Source organism: Pleuronectes platessa, chromosome 23, assembly GCF_947347685.1.
Source record: "Pleuronectes platessa chromosome 23, fPlePla1.1, whole genome shotgun sequence".
Lineage (NCBI taxonomy): Eukaryota > Metazoa > Chordata > Actinopteri > Pleuronectiformes > Pleuronectidae > Pleuronectes > Pleuronectes platessa.
This window is the reverse complement of record NC_070648.1, coordinates 14,847,017-14,871,597: the sequence shown is the minus strand read 5'-3', so window position 1 is coordinate 14,871,597 and position 24,581 is coordinate 14,847,017. Positions and strand designations below refer to the sequence as shown.

At 40.6% G+C, this 24,581-nt stretch overlaps 1 protein-coding gene across 1 annotated transcript in view; it reads left to right on the top strand.

Annotated features, from left to right (window-relative positions):
* The window catches only part of adam19a (ADAM metallopeptidase domain 19a), a 195,901-nt gene that overhangs the window by 81,757 nt on the left and 89,563 nt on the right, over positions 1-24,581 (top strand). The window contains exon 3 of the mRNA XM_053416049.1: positions 6,888-6,964. Coding sequence (XP_053272024.1) covers positions 6,888-6,964 — 77 coding nt within the window. The remainder of the gene's footprint in view (positions 1-6,887; positions 6,965-24,581) is intronic.

The window sequence follows — 24,581 nt, the reverse complement described above, 5'->3', positions numbered from 1 at the left end:
CCTCTTATACTGGTGGGTCCATATTAGACATACAAATGTAATACTTAGGTTTCCATTAGCCAGAATTATCCGTGGTCTCACAGGGACATTTTAGGGCAGCCATTGTGCGAAATTTCAGCTTTGAGTTTGTTCTTGTGTCATTAAATGAGGACACATTAATTGTCGCTAGACAAAGTCATGTAATGCAGGAGATGAGCTTTAATAGAGCACACTTACTGTCACTGTGTCAGCCCACAGTCTCATCAAAGATGTGAAGAGCGCATACATCATCACATCTTTGTATGTTTACTGTTCATAACCCGGTATGATAATCAGCCCCTCTCAGGAGGAAAGGGAGGATTGTCAGGGCCCTCTCATCATATTCTTAGCATGTAGATTAGACAAGCTTTGATCCATCTAATAAGCCCTCCTCTGGCACAGTGTGTGTTAGCTTGGCTTCATGATAGAACAGAGAGGACCCCGGCTTGGAGCTCCATCTGATGCATTGATGCTGCCGTCTTCCCTCCTCTCCATGTATATCCACAGCCCCCGAGCAGACAAGCATCAGTGACACCGCCAAGTTCAACGGCTGTCCTCCTCCTTTCTTGTGCAGTCTCCTCTGCTTCCTCTTTTCCCGTTATTTCTCACCATCGATTTGTCTTTTCCTTTCTCTTTGTTGTTTTGCCCCGTGTTTCTCTTTCAGTTCTCTCTGTTTTTCAAATGAGCCTCCTCAACAGTACTTTTCCAACTTCTCGGCAAGAAATTATTTCCCCCACTTAATTTTTCATTTTACAATCTCACCCTCTAGGACGCGGTGTACTTAAAAATCCAATTTGACTGACACTGAAACATGATCAAACATGTCACTACACACTGTCGACATTTGCGTACGCTTGATGCGGCTTTACATTATACATTTATTTGCTCTTTAAGCCAGTGGGGATGCAGGATGAAGATTAAAGCTACGCCAGCGTAACCTCGAGAAATCAGGAGAAGCAGCCCGAAATCACTCAGAGCACAAACACCAGTGGCTGCTTTGCCAGATCGACAAATGCAACTGAGGGAATGTGGGGATTTGGAAACTGTTTGATCAGTTAATGTGCAGATGCCCTATAACAAATTCAGAAAGCAGAGCCTCCGAGCCAGTCATTTATTGAAGAATTGACCCTGAGATGTTACCCTGCAGATATAAAGAAAAGCAGTGGAGTGGAGAAGGGAATGAAGATGCTTTCCTACATGGCTGAATAACTGGTCATTTGAAATCTAGAGCTGGTAGAAAACCATGAAGGTGATAAAATCTGAGGAACTGCAGTGTTGTTTTAACCCCTTCTTTTCTGCATAGCAATGTTTCCCAATGAGATTCTATTGCCAGAACTCACTAAGCTTCAAAACACAGACTGTAAATAAAGATGGACGACCTGATTGCCCATACACAGAAATACAGCCAAGGCCACTTGGCTGGCTGCAGAGTGGTTTATAATCCAGTTTCCTTCATGTTAGTTGATGGGGCCAAACTAAATAGTCAGATACATTGTTCTTCCAATATTGTTTTTTAATGTTAAAGGTCCAGTATATAATATTTAGGTGAAAGGGGTCTGTTGTCAGAAATTGAATAAAAACATATCCTAATGATGTTTTCACTAGTGTGTTTCTTCTAGTTTTTATGAATTGTGGTTTTCTTTACCCCAGAATGAGCCCGTTATATTTAAATACTCTACATTTACATCGGGAGCGGGTCCTCCTCACAGAGGCCGCCATTTTTTTTTTTCTTCCCCTTTTTCCCCCTTTGAGTTGTTATGACGACTGAAGGCTACCACAGGTTCTCTTTCATGTTTGGGAGGGGAGGTCGAGGTAAGGGGTATACAGCTGTAACATCAACTTCACCACTAGATGTCACTAAATTCTACACCCTGAACCTTTAAGCATAATTCTTATCATATTGGTATATGTTTAAGTGCTACAATAACATTGTTTTTATTAATTTCATGCTATAAAGGGGGTGAGACATCATGATTAAGAGCTTAGACTGACTCACGATTGGTTGAGCATGTCAACTGGATGGTTTCTGGATAGTGGGAGGAAGTGGAGACATGTCGTCTATCTTTATATACTTATATATAGATGCTTCAAACCACCTAGGTCACATGACAGTTATCCGACCACTGAAGGCATTTACGAGAAGAACATAAAGGAGCCACTCATGGCCAACATTGCCTAAAGGATGCTGACGTGATTTGGAACACGTTATTTGATTGAATTAGAGCCTGGGGGGACCCTGAGAGAATACTTTTTGTCTCAATTTCAATGTTGGCTGTAGGGAAAAGGCTTGAACACTCCTGCCTACAGACATGTATGGACAACACCCTTCTTAAGGCAAAAATAACATTCTCTGGACTCAGAATTTGTGTAGGAAGTAATGATGTGGCCCTCCAGACAGTCTCCCTTTCGTGGTTGTGTGTGCAGCTGTACATGCTAGAGTGTTAAATGTACTGTCTGAAAAACAATGTGAAGGAAAGAAAATCAAACTTTTCCTACTTGTACACCCTAGTGGGCACGTTCAGTCAGGGAATAAAAGATGGCTCTTGTTGCATCAGATTTTTTGAAGTTTGTTGGATACAGTTTCCCCTGTTTCCACTGTCAGAAAGCCTGTTTGAAGCAAACGTAGGCTTTTTGGACCTTTCCTCATCTATTTTTGCTGATTTCAGGCCAGGTTCTTTTGAAAATGTGAAGCGAAAATATTTATAGCGGTTGGACAGCCATACTCAAAGGCTAGGGGTAAACCCCATTCTATCAGAAAGGGACAAGACCAGGTAATTCTTCAGTCAGTGTTAACAGCTCACACTACCAGTCGTCCTGGAGGCAATCATGTATTCTGTCGAACAACCACACAAAGTGATGAAAGTTGTAGAGGTAAAAGTATCAAGCTTTCTCACTCTTAACCTTACCCTCCCTCTCACAGCTCCCACTCTCCTCTCATTGTGACCCTGTTGTGAGAACTTGGGCTTTTTTCCTGTAGCTGGAAATAAATTTTGCGACTTAACAGCCAAAAAAACGATTCGAGAGAGTGCATCTCCTGAGCTTGATGTTGTCATGTTACGTTTAATGAAGTGGTGAAGAGCAGTCCTGAAGTCACAGTGGGTTGTTTTGTTTGGAGATTTGCTCCGAGGGGGGAGCTAAATGAGAAAGATTGTACATGAGGCATGCTCAAAATGAACTCCACCGATTATTCATTGCACTATATGACACTTGAATGGGAGGCAGCACGGGGTGCGGTGGTTAGCTGTGTTGCATGGTCTTTCTGTGTGGACTTGTCCAGGTCCGTTTTGCCCAATTTCAACTGGGATTAGCTGCAACCCCCAATAACACTCAAAGGATAAATTGTATAAATAATTGATTGATGGACTTGACTTTTGTTGCATCAGTATCCTGGTTTTATAATAAACCATGGTATGTAAGTTGATGATTATCTTATCATGCAATCGCATCATTAGATAACCTCATCTGATGACCTTCTGAAGGGAGGACTACTGATAATCGCACAAAATATAAAAATAATACCCCATCACTCACAGAGGCGACTGCGACTGAGAGCGTAGAGCGGTCGTCCTCTTACCAGAAGGTCATTGTTTGATCTTCCCCATCTTCATGCCAAAGTGTCCTTGGGCGAAATACTGAAACCCAAATTGCCCCTCATATGATAAAAACTGCTGGCCATAGATGAACTGTATGAATGTGTGTGTGAATGGGTGAATGTCAAAAGAAACTTATTCTTCTATTATATTCAATATCATGGTCAATATTATTCCTTTTATTATTACTGCATACCATTTTGGTTTATTTATCTTATTTTCAACATTACTCTTGTTGTTTATAGGCACGTGTTTCTGCATTTACTGCATTTACGCTTTCTATTTTTATCTTTTATCTATAATACATTTTAAACTTTTGTTTAAATTAACACTTGTATTATTTACATGTAGTACTCTACTGTCTTATTCGCTGTACTTTATTGTGTTATTTTCCTTCAGGATGGAAAAAATCTTACATTTTCTTTTGTGACGGCATTTCTCATATACTTACTGACTTTTTACAAACAAAACAATCAATCAATAATATTTTGGCAAAGTTTTCCACCTCAACTACCAGCAACAGTAAAATAGTAACAGTGACAGTCACAGGGGATATTATCTACTATGACTACGTTTAATGCCTGCGCTACGTTTGTTTTGTTAAATTCATGCACTTACTCTAAATTACCACTTTCAAACGCAGGAATAAAGGATGTGAATATTTCCATTACCCACAATCAAACTCAAGCACCAATAGGTCAACTGGAGATTCAGGCGCATTGGCAGCGTCTATTGTAGCCTCGGGCCTGTAGCCGCAAGCAGAGATGAGGAATTAGTTTTTACTTTTTTCAAACTTGCAGTGTTCAGTCCCATCTGACATTGACTCTAAGAGATCTAATAGAGGTCAGGACAATGTTTGTTCGGGTCACAAACAGCCATATGCTCATTATGGCATCAAAAGCACCATCCCAACCCTGAGTTCCTGGCATGTTATAACACTATATGGTTCAGAAACATCCCCTTTGAAAATGTTGTAGGAGTAGCAGGCGTGCGGTGTCACTTGAGATCCTTCACAGTTGCTCTTCTTCCTCTCTGATATTTGGCAAAGGATTTTCTGAATCGAGACAAGTGTAACGATTTCACAGAACTTGTAAAGACTCTATGTTGTTTGTCAGCTCTGGTGCAGAAGTCTTCCTTAAAGCAAAGCCTGTCTGTGGTAAAGCAGAATGTTTGAGTTAACTTTTACCTGGGGATGTGTAGTTCACTGCAGATTGTTCTCAGTGCAAGTGTTCTGTTCTCAGCGTAGACACAAAAGGTTTTTTGTCACCGTGAAGTGCAATCAAAGTGTTCAACCTCTCCAACCCCTTTTCTCTCACATCAGACCACTGCTTTGCTCAGCAAAAAGAAAAAACATATTTCAGCTGAGTTTCATCATTAAAATGTGACATCCGCTCGTTGGTGGTGCTTATGTCTAAATTAGGAAACATTCATTACTCTGTCAGATAAGCTGCCATCATATATCATATCAAAATGTGCTGACATCGAGATTTGGTATCGGCTTTAAGGAGATTTTTTTCTGCACAGTTAACTCGGTCTCATCTTGTGCGTCATTTTCACTCTCAATTTTACTGTATGCTAAACTGCTGTCAAGGTCCTTCTGGGCTTGTAACAAATTTCGTCACCCCCTCCTCTCCTCTCTGCATCGGTGAAGTGTATTATCAATTTGCAAATGGAGTGTTGTCTCCTTTGTTGCCTTTTGAAAAGACTCTCTAGAAGCTGTTGGACCTCATTGTTTGTGGTGATTGGCGATGGTGAGAGAAATGAGTGAGGTGTTTATTTATAGACATAAAAAGCTCATACACTTTTACTCATAATGAAAACCATATGGACAAGTTCAAATGAAATACGTCTCCAGATTTTTTTGTTCTACTGCCAGTGTTGTTCAGATGGCAAACAAATGAACGAAAGTAATATTTATTTTCAGCTCATTTCCCTCAACTTTCCTAGTATTTAAAAAAAGGTAACAAATTGAAACCAGATGGTTTAATCTTTATTCTTCAGTTATTGAACATCATTCACAACATTGTAAAGTGAACAAGTGAATGCAGCTCTGGAAGCCCCTCGGATGATTCTGTTATGCTGACAGCTACTTAAGTCACTAGGAAATGTATAGGTCAGTGATCAAGGTCTCCAGAGGATGACTCCTATTGATTGCCCGTCTGAGCTTTCCCCTTGTGACAGCATGAGTTTATAATTTCTATCTGCATATTCAAAGTATGAAAATCTGATCCCCTTGATTTGTACTAAACATATTCATGTTCCCCAGAGTGGTAACTTTTTTTCGCTGAAAAATGCAGGAAGTCATACCCCGTGAGGATAAACCTCTTTCCCTTGAATGGTCATTAAAAACTACAGTTTTTTATCCAGTATTTTTTTTTACCCACATAAGCATTCAGTCCTACATTTTGATTCAGACTAAAATATTTCCACAGTTGTGCTAGTTTTTTGTTCATGGGCAATCATGTCATCCATCTTTATATACAGTGTGTGGTTTGAAGCTTAGTGACAACTCAATTTGAAACATTGATTTGCAGAAAAGAAAAACAGCAATGCAAGTTTTTACTCTAAAAACAGCCTCGGACCCAGGGCACCTGCTTTTAATGCTTTCATAGACATGTCATAGATATTCACAAATGAACTTACATATAATTGAACAACTTAACAGATGAATAAATACAAATTGGTCATTAACTTTATCCTTATCTCTTCTCCTACTAAACTATCACATACAAAACATTATTCCTGCTAAACATTGACATTTAGCATCATCATCAGCATTTGGCATTTAGCTCACAGAGTTGCTTACATAGTTTTAGAAACTTTAGAGTGACCCGGAAGTCTGCAATATTATCCCTTTCTCCCCATTCCACATGCCGAAGTGTCCTTGGGCAAAATACCGAGCATGTATTGCCCCTGACGGCTGTGAGAGAAGATGCAATGTGGGAATGGGTGTGGGTGAATGACCAAACTCTAGAAAAGGGCCATTTCAATACAGACCTTTTTCCAGAGTATGCTTTGAATATATTGCCACTGGACTACATGGTCAAATTCACACCTGCATTATACAAATTTTTCTCTTTATAAAGGTTTTGAAAATATATGTCAGAGATATTTATTTGCCACCAATGTTCCTTGGCCAGTCTGCTTACATGTACTGCCTTTGCGGCATTTGTTTACTTTGTTACCTGACAGTGACATAAATGCACTTGCAGTAAAGTGTTCCTGGATTGGTCCTTCCAGTGCAATGCCCTGACCTGATCTCTCCTCTTAACTCCACAGGTAGTATACCCAGTCAGAGGTGAAATAGCACTCTCATCCAACGACCTCCAACTGGTGCTTCAAGTTGAACGTAATCAGTGAGTATTCCTTCTCTTGTGCCATCTTCACTGCTGGAACACCTGTAATACGCTGCTCTGTTAGCCCCCTGAGAAATGTGGAATTAACTGGGAGACCGGAGAGTGACTGGAGAGAGAGCTGGTAATCGAGGGATGTTGCTGTCGGGGCTGTTGTTGTTGGTCAGCCTGTGTTTCACTGCAAAACCTCAAGGTTACTTTTAGAATCTTCCACTCTTGCTTTATTGTGTTTTCATTTAGGTGAAAGTAGTAGCAACTTCAACTGAGAGGAAAAAAAGAGAGCTTCATCTGAAATATCCCTCTCCCAGGACGCACTGAAGTGCAATATCTTCCACATCATGGTTGACATATATTTACATACACTTAGCCTCCAGTACACATACAGTAGTGGATGTTAACACTGGTATACATTCTTCTTTGCACAGTGCACCTGTTATCTTAAATACGTGTATTAGAGTCTATGTGAATACATTTGAGTCTATGTGAATACATTTGTGGTTTGACAGGTACTTGTGCAAACATTACTTTCTTTAATCAATGCTGTTTACAAACAGCTTTACACATACGTGTGATGAGTATATTTCATATACTGCAGTTTTAACTAGTCATTTATTAAAAGCTAAATGTCTGATTTTAAAACCAGGTATAAAAAATGTGTGCCTGTATATTGAAACTAGAAACGACCAATAGATTGTTCGGCACCCAGTATTAGGTTTTCAGATATTTTGGTATCAGTGTACATGTTCATGTGTGTATGGATGAAAAAAAATGCTTTTGATCAAATTTAGGTAGTGGCATGGAAAAGGACAACATCTAGCAATATACATATATTTACACACACACACATACTCACATATAGAGAGGAATGTAGCTGTCAAGGCTGTTGTATTCAAATTTGAACTATGGCTTTGTCTGAGTGAATGTTTGTTATGAAGCAACTCCGCACTGCAGGACTTCACAAGGGATGAGCGAGTGTGCGACGCTTCAACGAGTTGAAGACTGAGACACTTTTCAGTGTTTGAGTCAAAGGCAGTGTACACATAGTGGATGCATAGGATTGCAGTTGCTTGGAAACAGATTGAGGATTTGGAGTAAGAGGAGACAAATGGAGGAAGTGACAGACACAGTAAAGGAGGCGGCAAGAAAAACCTGAAGCCCCAAGACAATGGTGGCATACATGAAACAGACAGGCAGTGATAAATGAGATGCAGAGGAGACGGAAATGTATAGAGAGTTGGCTGGTGATGGTACACTGAGTCCGGGCCAGGGAGTCACACTGTGTGATTCACTGTACTGGCAGACTCTGTGTTTATTTTAAAAGAGCAGCTGAGTCCCAGCAAAGCGCATGAGCTTGGTCCGGACCATTGAATGTAGGTCAGAGACAGGGGGACGCATTCTGGGGTAGCAGTTGCTCTGCTGAGGGAGGAGTTACTGGAAACTGAGTTTATTTTATGTCCGGGCCGTCTTCCACTGGGACTGGACTGGAAAATGGCCAGGAACCAGCCCGGTGCTCCGAGGCCAGGATCATTCATTTTACATTCATGAAAGGAAGAGAAATATGTCTGGTTTAAATGATAAAAGCATCAGTTTAGTACATCATTAGGAAAAAATACAGTGCATCTTGTTATAATGGTATCTGTATCTCATTATGAAAACAAAGTGTTTCATGAAATAAAAAAAAACCTTGTTGTAGAAACTATCCTGTTTTCATGACAACTCCATTGAATTAAAGAAAATCTTGTTGCATTGACAACTTTTTCTTGACAAAACTTCTTATATGCTAAATACAATATATTTATAATCAATAAATGTATTGTTATCCAAACAAAGCTTCAGCTTATAAGCAATATATAATAATTTCTATTAATTGGGCAACATGAATCAAAGCTAAGTATGTTCTTTGAGTAAAAGAGGATCATTCTGATCACATAACCTCTTCAATAGGAGAAAACGTTGTCTCCAGTATAAAAGTACCTAGTTATGCAACTACAAACATTTAATTTTAATGTAATGATATATTTGGACCCATGACCTTTTGCTGTTGTTGTCGATAGCAAGGATTCAAATTGTTTCTTATAATATCAAACCAAAAGCTTTCTCAATTGGAAAAAAAATATATAATATAATATAATATTCAGCTCTCATACCGACATACTTAAGTTTTCTTGAAGTTGATACAAATTAATTAAATCATCAAGTCTCATTACATAGTGAAAATTGACTGTACAACACTATGCAGTTCCTGCTGTTAACATCAACAATTAACCAAAATGGCATTCGGAGGTTATTGATTATTTCCATATTAATTATTTGGTGCAGGGAAGCTTGTTCTGTGGTCTCACGTGCTCAGTCTAATCATCAGACATCTGACACTGTCAGTCCTTTTTTACTTTGAGGGGGAACATTTTATCAGTTTCTTTTGTGAAAATACCGTATTTTCCGCACTATAGTGTGCACTGGATTATAAGGCGCACTGTCAATGAAGGGTCTATTTTCGATCTTTTTTCATATATAAAGCGCACCAGACTATAAGGCGCATTAAGCGAAACAAAACAGTCAGTCAGTCAAACTTTATTAAACGTGTTCAAAATTACTCTCAACATTGTTCAAACGTTAATGAGCGTGTTCACAATAGCTCCCAACCTTGTTCAGTTGTAACACGTAAAAAAAACAGTCTGATGCCGCTAAATCAAACGTTAGCGTATTCACAATAACTCTAAAAATTGTTCAGTTATAACACGTACAATACAACACAATACACTCACTTTTTCAGTTCATTCCTCGTCCACAAATCCCTCAAATTCTTCATCTTCAGTGTCCGAGTTTAACAGTTGGGCGATTACGGCATCCAGCATGCCCGGATCCCTCTCGTCATTATCCGAGTCAGAGTCAGTGTCGTTGCTGTTACCTGGCAGTTCAGTGATGATTCCGGCCTTCGTGAAAGCTCGGACCACAGTTGAGACTGATACCTTAGCCCAGGCATCCACGATCCATTGGCAGATAGTAGCGTAAGTCGCCCGGCGCTGTCTCCCTGTCTTGGTGTATGTGTGTTCGCCTTCTGTCATCCACTGCTCCCAAGCAGCTCGCAGTTTAACTTTGAACGCCCTGTTGACACAAATATCTAGCGGCTGGAGTTCTTTAGTTACTCCACCCGGAATGATGGCAAGCTCCGAATTAGTTTGCTTCACTTTGTTTTTGACAGCATCGGTGAGATGGGCGCGCATGGAGTCGCAGATCAATAGGGACGGAGATTTGTGGAAAAAGCCATCCGGTCTCTTGACGTAAATTTCTCTCAGCCACTCACTCATCTTTTCCTCGTCCATCCAGCCCTTCGGGTTAGCTTTGATGATGACGCCGGCTGGAAACTTTTCTTTTGGCAAAGTCTTCCTCTTGAAAATGATCATGGGTGAAAGTTTCTGGCCATTAGCCTGGCAACCGAGAACTACAGTGAAGGATGACTTCTCGTTCCCTGTGGTGCGTATAGACACCGTTCTGGTCCCTGTTTTCTCCACGGTGCGGTTCACGGGGATATCAAAGGTGAGGGGAACCTCGTCCATGTTGGTGATGTGCTCTGGCCGGATCTTCTTTTCAGAGATCTTGTTTTTGCAGTATGCGCGGAAAGTTGCCAGTTTTTCTTGGTAATCTTTTGGCAGTTGCTGCGAGACGGAAGTTCGTCTGCGGATGGAGAGATTACGTCTTTTCATAAAACGAAAGCACCAAGAAGGAACACCTCGAAAGTCATTGGTATTCATGTCCCGTGCTAACGCTGTTGCCTTCAGTGGAATAGAGACTGTAGAGACGCTTCTACCTGCTGCTCTCTGTTCAATAACCCACTGTTCTATTTTGTCCTCTAACTGTGGCCATCTCGCTTTGTTCCCTCGGAAACTCTGTGTGGTCTTCTTTACTTGGCGCAGGTCATCTTCTTGCTTCCTCCACTTCCGTACCATTGATTCATTAATGTTGAATTCTCTCCCAGCTGCTCTATTCCCATGTTCTACTGCGTGACTGATAGCCTTGAGGTTGAAGTCCGCGTCGTAAGCGTGTCTCTTGACAGGTGCCATTTTGGGGTCCTTATACACACACACACTGTAATATTATGGTGAAGCACAGTATGTATTACTCCGCGACACTCCTGACTACGGTAGCCGTAATGCTGCAAGCGGTGCGGCTTTGTAGTTTACCAAAGTCGTACTAAAACATTTTGACAGAGCGCCGTGTACCACACAAAATCGCTTCGAGGTCAGTAAGCACAACCAGAATTAATCCATATATAAGGCGCTCCGGATTATAAAGCATACTGTAGTTTTTTGAGAAAATTAAAGGCTTTTAAGTGCGCCTTATAGTGCGGAAAATACGGTAAATAAATCTATAGCGGAGCAGGCCATTTGGTGTTGTTTTGAGTTTGCCTTGTTCAGGGAGGAGAACCCATCACACTGGAGCTTGGTGGAAATGATTAACCGATACCTGAAAAGTGCTACATCACACCGATAGTGTGGCTCCTTTTGTTTCAAGTGGTTTAACCAGACATGAGGCAAGAGGAGAAGAGAGTGATGGAATGAGAATGAATGTGCGGCGATGGAAGCTGACCTCACCACACACATCCTGAGCTTGAGCGTGAGAGTGGGGAAGCCTGTGTGTGTGTGTCTGTGTGTGTTGGGTCCTGGAATGCCAGCTGATAGGGGGCTGGACATGCCTTTGCTGGCTGAAGCATCCAGAACAGTTTAACTGTGAAGCGCGTTTGGCTGTCATGACACTGGTTTGCTTGTTTGTTTGCTTGTCTGCTCTTTGTGGTGTCCCAGGGTTTAGAGTGAGGTCTCGTGGCATTCGACAGCACTGTGAGTCAGGGCAGCCCACAAACAACTCCAACCCACAGGAGGGTGACCTCAGTTATCCGCAGACATGGACGCGGATGAATGGATAATCCGCAAAGGAGATTATGTTTTCATTGCTGATTGTTGTCTATGTTTCTGCAAGATTACCCAAATTTAGGAGAGGATCTGAATAGAGAGGTGGATCAGTTTTTTTTTTTTTTTTTCACTTTCTTTTAGAAATTGAAATTGGACATTTGAATTAGCAGAGGTATGGACACTTTGATCGCCCTCTATTTGTTGGTTTTGTACTCTTCTTGGAGGATATTTTCCACATTGTAACCTCTTCCGTTTACTGATTGGTTATAAGATGATCCCCTTTTCTAACATCTGTTGATGAGGAAAATACTTTTTGAGGACAAGAACCACCCTGGGTTGGATAAACATTAATCCAAGGAGATGGTTCACATCACTGAAGCCTTTTGAAGTTAAACATGAAATTCCTAAAACGGGTAAAGCCCACATTAGTGCATCCTGTCTGTCAGTGACAGACTCCCTCTCTCCTGTCAGACTGTCTGAAGCAGTCAGATTCATTCTCTCGGAGAGTTAGTGTTGGACAGTTAACAGGCGGTTTTTTGAAAGATTTTATTCATAACATACATCATTGTTACAGTTGTAGCATCTAGATAAGAGGTATGTCGTTATACCACGGGCCCCAGGAAATATCTTGTACCATTTCAGTCGGCAACCTGATTGGCTCACCTAAATAAAGGATCATGGGATCAATCTTAATTATTTACATGCCATTGAAATGGTAAATGGTCCGTTTGTATATCATTTTCTAGTCTTTATAACCACTCAAAGCTCTTTACAGTACAGTTTTTCCAATGATTCATTATCTTAAATTCATCAGTTGTTCTTTTTGTTTTACCCACACTATTAACTTTACTAAGAAGAATGCAGATATTCTCCCATATAAGTTTTTTTTTGTTATATGGATATTTCTTTGCTGTAGCTTAACAACATGTTTGTTTGCCTCTTCCACTAACACCTCCAATTCCATGGCATTACATTTTGCTTATGGGATCTTAGTAGATCAGGCCCTTAGTTGTTCTAACTTACTAGTGGGTGGGTACCACTTGCTCAGGGCTGCCGGCTGTGAAGTTATGCAGCTGATTTTGAGGGCGAGGTTCCTGTGTAGTGATGACAGGGATTTTGGAGTGCCTTCTTCACTCTTCTTTCAGGTTACACTGCATCTCCACCAGGTCCAGTAGAGCCTTAATTCAAACAAACAGCGTCAGATTTTTGTGGCTGGGATTCTCTTGCCATGGTAAATAAACTAAATCCACTTAACTTCTGTGTCCTCTGAGGCTGTCTGTCCTTGTAAAGATGCAGCCAACAGCAGAGTGTGTTTTGTGCTTGGCTCTCTTTCACGCACTCCTACAGGTCCAGTGCTTGATGAAAATGAATTAACGTTGGCAAAGATAGTTATGAATTTAAGGGTGGAGAGCAGGTTTAGGTTCTGGAGGTGGTTGTAAAATTCAGTGGTTTCTACCACATGACATCATTTGGGGTTCCAAATCTGAAGGGCTCATTGATTCACATGTTTGCATTTAACTAACTACTTGTGATATTTAGTTTCTTATACAGTGGTAGCCACCACAGAGAACCAAATGCATGTTCAAATGCCCTGAAGGGGGACATTTTCATAATAGGTCTTGTCATGGTATGTAATTAGCCATTGTCTCATCCCATAGGACATAATGTCATAAAAGCTGAAGCTAATTAAGCGCTAGTTCTTAAACATATACACTGAAACCACTTCAATGAAAAAAATGGGGGGAAAAAGGTTCATAAGTTGAGCTCAGTGTCAGTTATTAAATTAAGAAAAGTTTTTTCATATTAGAAGATAAGAAAATGTCAATGTATAATGTTCAGATTGGTGCCTGTTTTGGTGTCTGAGTGTGTGCATGTGCTACTTAAGCAAATAAAAATAATTACACATACACACTATATTAAAGATAAGCCAACAGGGTAATCATCATGTGTTAAATATTAATGCAGTCAAAACAATTGGCCATATCATTCAATTAGTTAGCGGTGGCTGGTGGCGCTCGGCATCTTTATCTCCCTGCCTCAGTATCTCTCTCACACACACACACAAACACGCAGCTCAGGATGCTGGCATTGCACCTAAGGACCACAATTCATTTTAAATGGCAAATTTTTCTGTTGAGGGTTAGTAAATGAGGTGTAAGCTCCCTTTATGTTAATAAAAGCCTTGATTACCCTGCCACCCTTGGATGATACATAATGAAATGGGCTATATGCCATTGGACATGATGATGAGGTGGACCCCTGCAAATGTCTCTAGTTGAGCTGACAAGGTGTTAATTAGCACTCGAGTCTTTGGAGAGTTCCCCCTTACATAGAACGGAGTTTAGAGGCACTTTTTAAGCACCCTCCTGGCAGCAGCCCTTATTATCCCAGTTCCTTCATCGATTCAGGGTTTTTCCTCAGGAACTAGCTTGTTTTAACTTGGCCGCAGTCTGACAGTTTCTCCTCTTTAATAACGATTCAAATCAATAATGAGCTTTGTTCTGTTAATCTGCTCTAATCCAGCTCGGATGTCAGCTCAGACGATGACTGGCAGCTCAGAGCTCGCAGCACCCAGGTTCTTTTTTTGTTTTTTTTGCGACGGAAAAATCCCAAAGAAAACCACTTCAGCTGGCAGGATGAAGGGAGTAAGGGGAGAGGAAGGGGATGACTCTGTAGTGTGGGAAAGACAGAGACACTGCAGAGGGTTAGGGAGGCTCACAGGAAACGGAGTAAACCTTCAGCAAGTGGGTCCTGGGGGTCATGGAGGGTAGAGATGTGGACGAGTGGATTTAAAATCAGACTGAGAGCAGGTGGTGATGTTTGGACATGTGAGTCTGGGCCTGCTAGACCTGCTGTATACCCTGAAGACTCTGTAGTGCTTTCTGTTTGGCATGCACTGAGGAAGTCCTGCTGTGCAGCCTTGAAACATTATATTTTTTTTTACTCCAGATTTCTGCATGATTGCGTAGCTGTACACCCACGCGCTCACACACACACACACACACACACACACACACACACACACACACACACACACACACACACACACACACACACACACACACACACACACACAGCCATGCAAAAACACACACAGGCACACACTCTCCCTCTCTTACTGACATCTGAATACAGTACAGTCCTGGTTACTGCTGTGTATGTGTCTGTAAAGACAGCATAGCCTCATGTCTCAGGCCATCTTTGACCACGACTAAGTGCACTTACTTACTTTGTTTGGTTCTGACCTTTGAATTTTTCAGTTTAGTCTAAACCAAAATAACAGGTGTGAGAGGTGCCTCAGAGCATCATGGTCCAGACCAAAAATTTGTCTAGGTAGTTGACACAGAATTAAACATCAGAAGGAGAAAGCAAAAGAAGCGAGTGGGGCTGGTAGGGTTTATGCAGTCCTTCCTTCCGATATAATGTTTGAACAACGAGGATGCTCATTTGTTGTATTTGAACCTGTTTGGAGAAACACTGCTACCTACAGTAAACATGCCGACATCAGACACACGCAAATTTACAAACCAATAAAACTGTAGATTTGTCATACAAATTTCTTTAGTGTGCTCCCTAAATAACAATTTGAAACCAAAATGGAACAAAGACATAAAGCTTGGTTTGGACCTTGTCCCAGACTTTCAGGTGTGAAAGGACTCTAAGGCTCCATCTGTAGGACTTTGTTACCATCTCATATTTCACGTCACGCCTTAAGGCCAAATCAAACTTTTCCCACTTTCGTAAACAGCTAAATTATAAACCACAACACAGCTACAAGGTTGCAACAACAATTTAAATGTTAACAATGTTTTATGAATTGGTTAAATGCTCCGTATTCATATACAGAGTTGAATTACTCTAAAGCAAAGACTCTTTTTCAATTTTAGTGAGTCATTATTGTAGGTTTTGAACGGCACATTTTTCCAGATACATTTTTTGTATTTATTTTGTTCTCCTTTTTTACCATGTATATATACATTGGTAAATATTTTAGGCTAATCGTTGCCATGAAAATGACGTGTTTTATTTTGTCCTGAGAAAAACTAAGCACCAGTCTATTAGAAAAAATGTATCTTTCAAAATATGGGTGTATCTCACCTCTTTACAAGGGTGTTTTGTTAGATTACATAAATCATGCAAATATTTAAGTTTTTAAATCTTTGGGGCTCTCACTGTGTTGACCTTTATGTCTTTCACATATAATTGTATTTAAGTCAGTTTTTGAGATATTTAGCTTAGTGCTAAATAATGCAAATTCAGCCAAGACTGCACATTGCACACAAACACCTGAATGGTCACTGTATAAAAAAAAAAAAAAATCTGTATTTTTATTTGAAATATAATATGACAAATGCGAAATCCAGCATCTTGTGTAACACAAGGCACGAAATGCTCATATTTGGTACTGGTACAAACACGTAGTTGCCCTGAGCCATCGTCGCTGCTTTTGTTGTCAGAGGAAGCCATTAACCTTGATCCTGTGACATGGGCTTCGGGAGTCGACAGCACGGTTCACAGATGGGTGACAGGCCATGAACAGACGTAGGGGCCAATTAGAGCTGGTGCGACAAACATGGAGGTTCCTTGTTGTCGTAGTGTCAGTTTGAGGTCGGCTTGTGAAGCATGCCTCCTCGTGTCACCCCTTGAGCCTGCTCCACTGTTCTTGTTTGAGGGTTTAGCCACGCATACATATATGCTTGTGGTGCCAAAAGGTAGTTCAACTAATACAATGTTAATTCATTACAGCATGATTGTACCACATGATGATCAAGGTACTGTCTTTCCAAGAACAATAGGCATTTGTCATTTCTGTCATTTTCCCCAAAATTACACAATCAAATGATGACAATGTAAGGGACAATGTTACAGATCAACACTAATTTGACGCCTTCTTCAGACCAGATCGTTATTTATTATGATCACAAGTGTTGTCTGTCGTTATCCAGAGTTTCTCAAAATGTGTCCCTGACCATAACAGAGTACTGACGCTAAAGATAGTTGTTTTTGAAACACACAAAGTCATTTGACATCCTGATGTCCTAAAAAAAAGTCTCTGTGGTCGTCGCAGCACTGTAATAGACCGAATGAAATGATTGGCTGCTGGCGTACCTGTCTGTCATTAACCCACCTGCCTGGCTGCGTTTCACTCTAGTCTTCACAAGCTGCGGCTCAGTGGCTAGAGAGCGGGTCGTCCTCTAACCAGAAGGTCAATCCCATTCTTCCCCTCCTGCATGCCAAAGTGTCCTTGGGCAAGATTATGATCCCAAATTGCTCAGGCAGCTGTGCTGTCTCATAAAGTAAGAGCTGCGAATAGATCGGTGTATGAATCTGTTTATGTGTAAATGGGTGAACTGTACTCTAAAATGATTTGATTGGATATATTAGAATATTTATCATTTACTGCCATTTATCCAGAAAGAAAGCGAGTGACTCACAGGAAAGTTGGCTTCCAGCAGTTGTTAACATATAACTTATTTGCATTTCAATCGTGGTTTGTAATAGTTTTGGAAGGCACAGAGAAGTGATGTCATCCTGTAGAGTACACACACACACTCACACACACACACACACACACACACACACACACACACACACACACACACACACACACACACACACTCTCTTTGTGGCTTTGTAGGTGTGAGAATCAGCTCTAACATTATGCAAAGTCATTTGATCCATTGTTAATATGAACATAATGGATTATTGCAGCTTAAAAAAACTATTGGTTTCATGCAGTCAACCATCAGACCAATCTGCTGATGGACAATCATTGAGCTTCCCGCTCTGCCACAGTCATGTGTTTCATATATTGAGTTAGGTTGTGTGCTGTAGTGAGTAATCCTCCTCAGCAGGAAGTGAGCTCTGACTTCCAGATGTCTCTGAGAGGACCAGGCCGAGCTCCACAGTTCTTATTTTTTCCCCAGACAACATCAACCGAGTGTATCTCAGAGTTAGACCTGTAGTTACAATTAAAGTATTTGTGTACGCTTTACAGTGAAAAATAATAGGGCGTATGCTATTCTGATGAAGCTATAGGAAACTGCACCTGAAACCTGGCTTCCATAATTTCTATAGTCTTTTATCAACGGCCCCCTGCTCCCAGCAGCACTCAGCCCTTCATCCCTGTGATGAATGTCCTCTCTCAGCCCTCCTGTGTTTGTGTCTTTGAGGCTCAGCACAATAGTCTCATTGCAAAAATGCATAAATCTTCAATTATGCCTTTTTTTCCTCTCCTCTCTTTTCTTCTCTTTTGGTCTCGTTAGGCTCGGAGCCAGTTTTCATTCGATAAGAGCGTGTGCCGTTTTCTCATTTCCCCATTTCACAAAACACAATTTGTAGTTGGCCTTCATGTAATTTAGGTCATGGTAGGTATGGCATGTCTTGGTGTAATCCATTATGAAATGATTATGCAAAAGAGGCTGTTAGTTATATCTATGAGACTTTTACGAGTCTTGTGTCTTCACGGCAGGCAGGAGGGGTTCTTCTGGAACTTGTGTGTGCTGGTTCTGGGTAAGTATTGATGGGTAAATAAAAGGGGGGTTGGGGGAAGATGAACAGAGACATGATAAACAACATATGGCAAAACAAACGTTCCTGAGGAAGTGTGTGAGCAACAGGAGGATGCACATGTTTTATGCATTTCCTCATGTGTCTTTCTGTTAGTAGGGCAATGGGTTACTTTTTCTACCCCCCCTCTCCTCCCTCTCCCTCTCTCCCTCCCTCTCTCCCTCTCTCCCTCTCTGTCACCCATCCGTACCCGTCCCTCTGCCAACTCTTGGCAGTACTTCATTTGTAGACATAACCAACAGCCGGGCTCTCAGACTTGTTGTGTTGTTTCAGCTGGCCAATAAATATGCCGTTTCTGCAGCAGAACAAAAGGACATTAACGAGTGCAATCACAGTGAAACATTGAGCGCTGTTTGAGTCTTGTACCATATATTTCAAATTACCCACTTTTTTGGGTCTATCCCTTGTTAATTGCCTACCGATCAGAACTAAGTTGAAATGGACTGTGCCATTACTCCTTTACGGCCTCTATTGATCCACTGCATCCGAGGGTACATTGTAAAAATCAGAATCAACCCAGCAATAAAATGCAAATGGCCACACATTTAAACAGACCTGCTGGACGTTTATCTGGCAAAGAGGAAGTGAATGAAGTGTAGATAATTACAGGGGTTTCTCAGATGAAAAAGCAGCGGCAGTGTGTTACCGCTGTTGAACCTCCCCATGCACTGGAAGCGGAAATGTGACATGTTGTGACATTTGCTGCTTGTGATCACCTTTTCCTGCACACACACTCGCACATACACACACAGACACACACACACTTACACATGCACACACACAACACACACCCACACACCCCCCCAACACACACACACACACCAATGATAGATCAGCTCTCCTGATGATATATCTTTTTTGACGATAAAAAAAATTGTTTATTTAATTGTTTCACAAATAATTCTATAGATAACAATTTTTTTACCTGAAATGATAGAACCCTTTCCCCTTGTACAGCTTTGTAAACTAAAATAAATACCAAACTACTTAAAAAAAAACTACTACTAATAATAAAAAAGGAAAAGAATAAAGATAAAAAGAGAATAGTTGATTCAATATATAATGTATAGGTTGTAGGTTTAATCAGGTTTGAGTCAAGGTTGCCCTCTGAGCCACAATTCAACCTTTCCCGCATTTATTAATGAGCTGGCAGCGACAACTCTGAAGTCATCTGCATCACCTCAGCTCACTGCAGGGGGGCAAGAATAAATGACTCCTGTACGCAGACAACCTTGTCAGAGTGTCTCCTCCAGCACACGAGCTGCTGCAAAATCTGCCGTTGTTGGAGAAAACAGCAAAGGACTGGGAAAAATGAATAAATACAGAAAAGCATCTATTACATTGCTTAAAAAAACCTCAAACTATCAGCGGATGATAAATGTGCTTCAGTACATGCTCCTCTACGTGGTTTGAGATGGTCTGAAAGTTAACTCCAGATCATTTAACCCCTTGAAATAATAGGTCACAGAGAACATGGCAGATGGGACGGATTGCAGAATATAGCTCACAGTCTGCCCATTTATTAAAGGTGCATTCCAGACATTGCCTGGATGTCTGCTGAAGATTCTGGATTGTGTATGGAAAATGTAAAACTGTTTGACAACTCAGTGCATTCATCGCGCTTAATCGCTTCATTTGGGCTGTGAGACCAGGAGATGTATGGGGATGCAGTCTTTCAGTGTGAGAGCAGAACTTATTGATTCCACGTTCAGATTTTGGAATGCTCTCGCTCAAAGAGCTGTTGGTACTGTTCCAGTGAAAAATAAAGCGGAAAAAAAACAGTGGCATCTTTATTGTTTTTATAGTTGTTAGCCGCAGTGTTCTCAAGATGTTAAGAACTTGAGATCCTTGATGTTTGGAATTACACGTTGACCAGCGATCTGCAGGACTCGTGGTCCATCAAAGTGTCATTGTTTTTTCATCAGGCTAATCATTGAGAATCGGGTGATATAATAAAGACACTGTGAGCTCACCTGGTTTAAAAGTTAAAGCTAACACATTAACAACACGGATCAAACAATATCACTTGTCTACATTACACCTGAGTTTCCATTCTGTGGGGAATTTTGACGGGCTTGTTGCACCAAAAAATCTAATCGGAGAGCAGAGGAGATATCTGAGAGCAGACGTTTCACGTGCGAGCAGAAGCAGCATGAGCATGAGGGGAATAGCTGAAGCTGGAGTAGCTGGACTGCGAGGGTAGGGTTCGGAGTGAGAGCATTACAAAATCTGAACGTGAAATCGATAAGTCCTTCCCTCAGACTGAAAGACCACGCTCTTTGAATAGAGAGGGGAAATTATCCATTGAATTAAAGATGTGCCTCGTGGTGTTTGGAATGGACTCATCAAAAACTGGCGCCACAAAAAAATTCAGCTTTGAGGGCTATTCTCATTCCATACAGATGAAAAACCTGACTGTCCAAACAACAGAGAATATGTTAATCTATTTCAAATTAAAACATACTCAGTGGGATTAATTTGGTCTTCCTCTTATTTTATTTCTGGAAGTGAGGGTGCAGCATAAGAATATTTCTGCCCCCCACTGTTAAATGTCTTAAACATATCTGACCCATCCCTGCCCTTTAAAAAAAAAAGCGGGTACTCGCAGTCATGTTGTGTGAAGCAAATCTAAAACTACTCTGAATTTTATATTTTTGCTTTTTTTTCTGGTCTTTACCATAGAGCATTTCCCGTGAGCCCTAAACCATCATCTGTGAAACAATAAACTAAAGAGGCAGTCAGGTGATGGGTAGTTTCTAGTTCAGATGAATTAAAATTTCTCAATCACCCCCTGCTGCATTCTAGGTTATGATCAAGTCTTTTTTTTTCACATTGTTAAATGTTATTATTGCAAATAAATGATGATTTTAATTAGTTTTTCGATATAAAAAAGAATACCAGTGGTTGCCGATTGTACTGGGACCTCGATCCAACGGCTCAGCTCCATGATAACTACTGTGCAAATTGCCATCACCCTGAATATGAAGGAACCCGTATCAGAGATATTCCTAGACACTGGGTGACAGTTTTTAAGGATTGGATGACATCAACGTTATATATTCAAGGGGCCTGTCCTGTGGTAACCATTACTTGTCATCTTTCAGTTGCAGTTGATCTCATACTCATTTTTGTTGGTTTGGAGCCACAATATCTTGGTGCAACTTCAATGCAGTACAAGATACTGCCGGGATCATAAAATTGGAGCTAAATTATCCTCTGAAAGTAGATGTCGGAGTCTCATTGCTATGTCAGTGTTGCCAGAAATCTTACCAAGATGCTGCAGGGTAAACAGGGCTTAATAATATACTATGTGATGGCTCGACCTAATGGGCTTCAAAATTTGTTTTGGGTTCCAAAGAAAAATATATAGTTAATATGTCTAAAGCTATTTGAAAAACCCTTGCAGTACCTGTCCCTTGCCTATAATCCCTTAGGCCCGAAGAAAGGGCACAGCAGGAAAAGACAAACTCTCCTCTCCCCGAAAACTGTAATCTGCAGCTCCAAAGAAAACCATAAAATCCTGTCAGCCGTCATCATGACTTAAAGAGTTGCAAAGCCTCAGATGCACTGGCAAGTAAAGGTTCACTTCTAAAAAAAATAAAAAGAAAGAAAATACACAACATTCTGCTGAAGGACAGGCAGAAACTGCAAAAAAGCTAGAAAAGGTGTGAATACATTCCTCTAGAATCTCTGGCCCCTCAAACTGTTGCTCCAGCCTCCTCAGGCATGTTTCAGCCGCTTGATTTGTGTTTGTTGCTGAAGAAGAATTTGGTCCGTAATTACAGTGACTCAACGACACTTATAGTGTCAACCAAATATGTTACCTTGAAGGCAACGTGGTATATTTTTGTCCTATTTTCATTGCATATTTGGATTTCGAAAAATGAATTTAGCTTGATCCTGGCAAAGCTCCATTTCTTTTCTCTTCCTGCGATTAACGAACATCTTTTGTGGCAGTTAATTAATGTTCACTTCACTATGGGGAAATTCACAAATTTACACAAATACATTAAACTGGGAGTATACACGTCATTCAGATCAAGGTCCTGTTACCTTGATCTGAATGATATGTAACCCTATTTCCTGCCAATGTGGTTCCTGAGACGGTCCAATCAGTCAGTTGGTTGATCCACCACTTTGGTCCAGATTGAAAGGTCTCAACCACTGTTGAACGCATTGTTATAGTCGTGGTCCCCAGAAAATGGAGATGTAGCCTAATGAGACCTGGGTGAGGTTTCTAGTTAGTAGTGAATGATATCTGTTGGATGGAGGTCCAAGAAATTTGGTTCATGTCCCCTTCAGGTTGGATCGTTGAACTTTTTTCTCTAGTTGTATCATCTGGTCAAACTTTGAATTTGCCCAAAACTTTGGTTCTCCTGATTAGAACATGTTAGCAAACTAAAGTAAGAGGAGAGATTAGCTAAGTAGAGGCTGACATAACTGCAGTCTCTTCATCTATATATATGCATATCTATATTGCTGATTTTGCTACCAGCCTCAAAAGTCCAGTACTGGTGGATAAACGCTCAATCTACAGTTCAGATACACCTTGCTAAAGCAAATCCTCAGTGGAAGTTCTTTGTGCTATAAATGTATTAAAGAGGTGTTGTCTCATCTGTATGATAATTTTGGAGGCTGTAATTTGCAGTGCTGCTTGGTTGAATTTTGTTATATAGAGATTTGTATTCTGTTGTACTGACATCTATTACATTCTCGACCGGATTTATATTAATGAGGGCAGGGTACAGAATAGAAACACCTTTCTGTATAATGCAGCACAGGTCTCAAGCTCCACAAACTACATTTTTCAAAATTAAAACAAAAACAATACACACATATTGTATTATATTTGCACAATGGTTGGCATTAACACACAAATTCCACTATTTTCAGTTAATAAAAACAAACTGATTATGTGATCTTTCACCTTATATCTATCCCATACATGGTGTAGGGAAAGGTGTTCCATCCATCAAACATCTATGAACAGCTTTAACTATTTTGCGAATGTACAGTTCGCCTCATCACATCCATCTAGGAGAAATAATATTGTCATCTATCAGACTCAAGTGTAGTTTCCTTGGAATCCAGCACATTGTTTGTTCGTAGAAGAGGTGTGTGCTGTTTTAATGGACTGTTCTGAAACCTACACTGCTCTCTACATCTTGCTGGGTGTGCAAAAAAAAAAGCCGGTAATTAATAACACATGTGAGACTGTGTTTTACATAGATTTTTATAATTAATTTAAACTCACATAAATTGTTCATTATTAAATATGTTGCTGCAAGGCTAGGAAAGATAATCGTGTATCTTTTGAATATGTATTCTCTCACCTTCAGCCTTGTATAGACTGGTTGCTTAGTGAGAAATACACAAAGCTGTGTGAGGTGTTTTTTCCGTTTTTTGCTCTACAAAACAGATGATCTGTCTCAGCCTACTCCAACCTGAGACCGTGTCAGTGTTTGTGGTTAACCTCATCCTTTGCCAGACTCGCGCAGATGCTGTGTTTCAGAGAAGTGAGGCACCACTCCCGGGCAACCAAGCGCTCTTAAGCACAGATATTACAGGTGTTGTTCTAACACATGCAGGAGTGTGCGTTGACACTTCCTGCAGTATCAGGGCAGATTCAAAAAAGCTACTCGGCGGCTAGCGAAATCACTGTGTAACAGAAAGAGGGAACAACACCCATTAGAGTTCAGTTCTCACTTCCTTTGTGCCTCTGCAACATGATTTCATGGTTGACTGCAACATCAGTTCCTGTTTAAGACTTCTCTGATGACTCTGTCTGCTTTGAAATGTGTTCTTCAAGATTAATATAATGAAAATTACTTTATCCACTTACTTTATTTCGAAAGAGCAGCTCATGGCAGTTATGATTTGGTTGATGGAATCTTTTGACAGTCATTATGTGTTTACAATGATGGTAACTGGAAGGTTGGAGAGAAATCCTAGTCATCCGAAACTTCTATAGACCTTTAACTGCAGGCTAACATGATTTGACTCTATCTACAGTTGGCAAGTAGATAAGGGGGGACTTGCCAAAGTGATACACTTCTATCTTAAGCTGGCCTTTTGAGAGTATGTGCACCACTGCATTTTGACAGTACTGTACCACAGAGGAAAATGTTCTGGTGGTGTTGAAC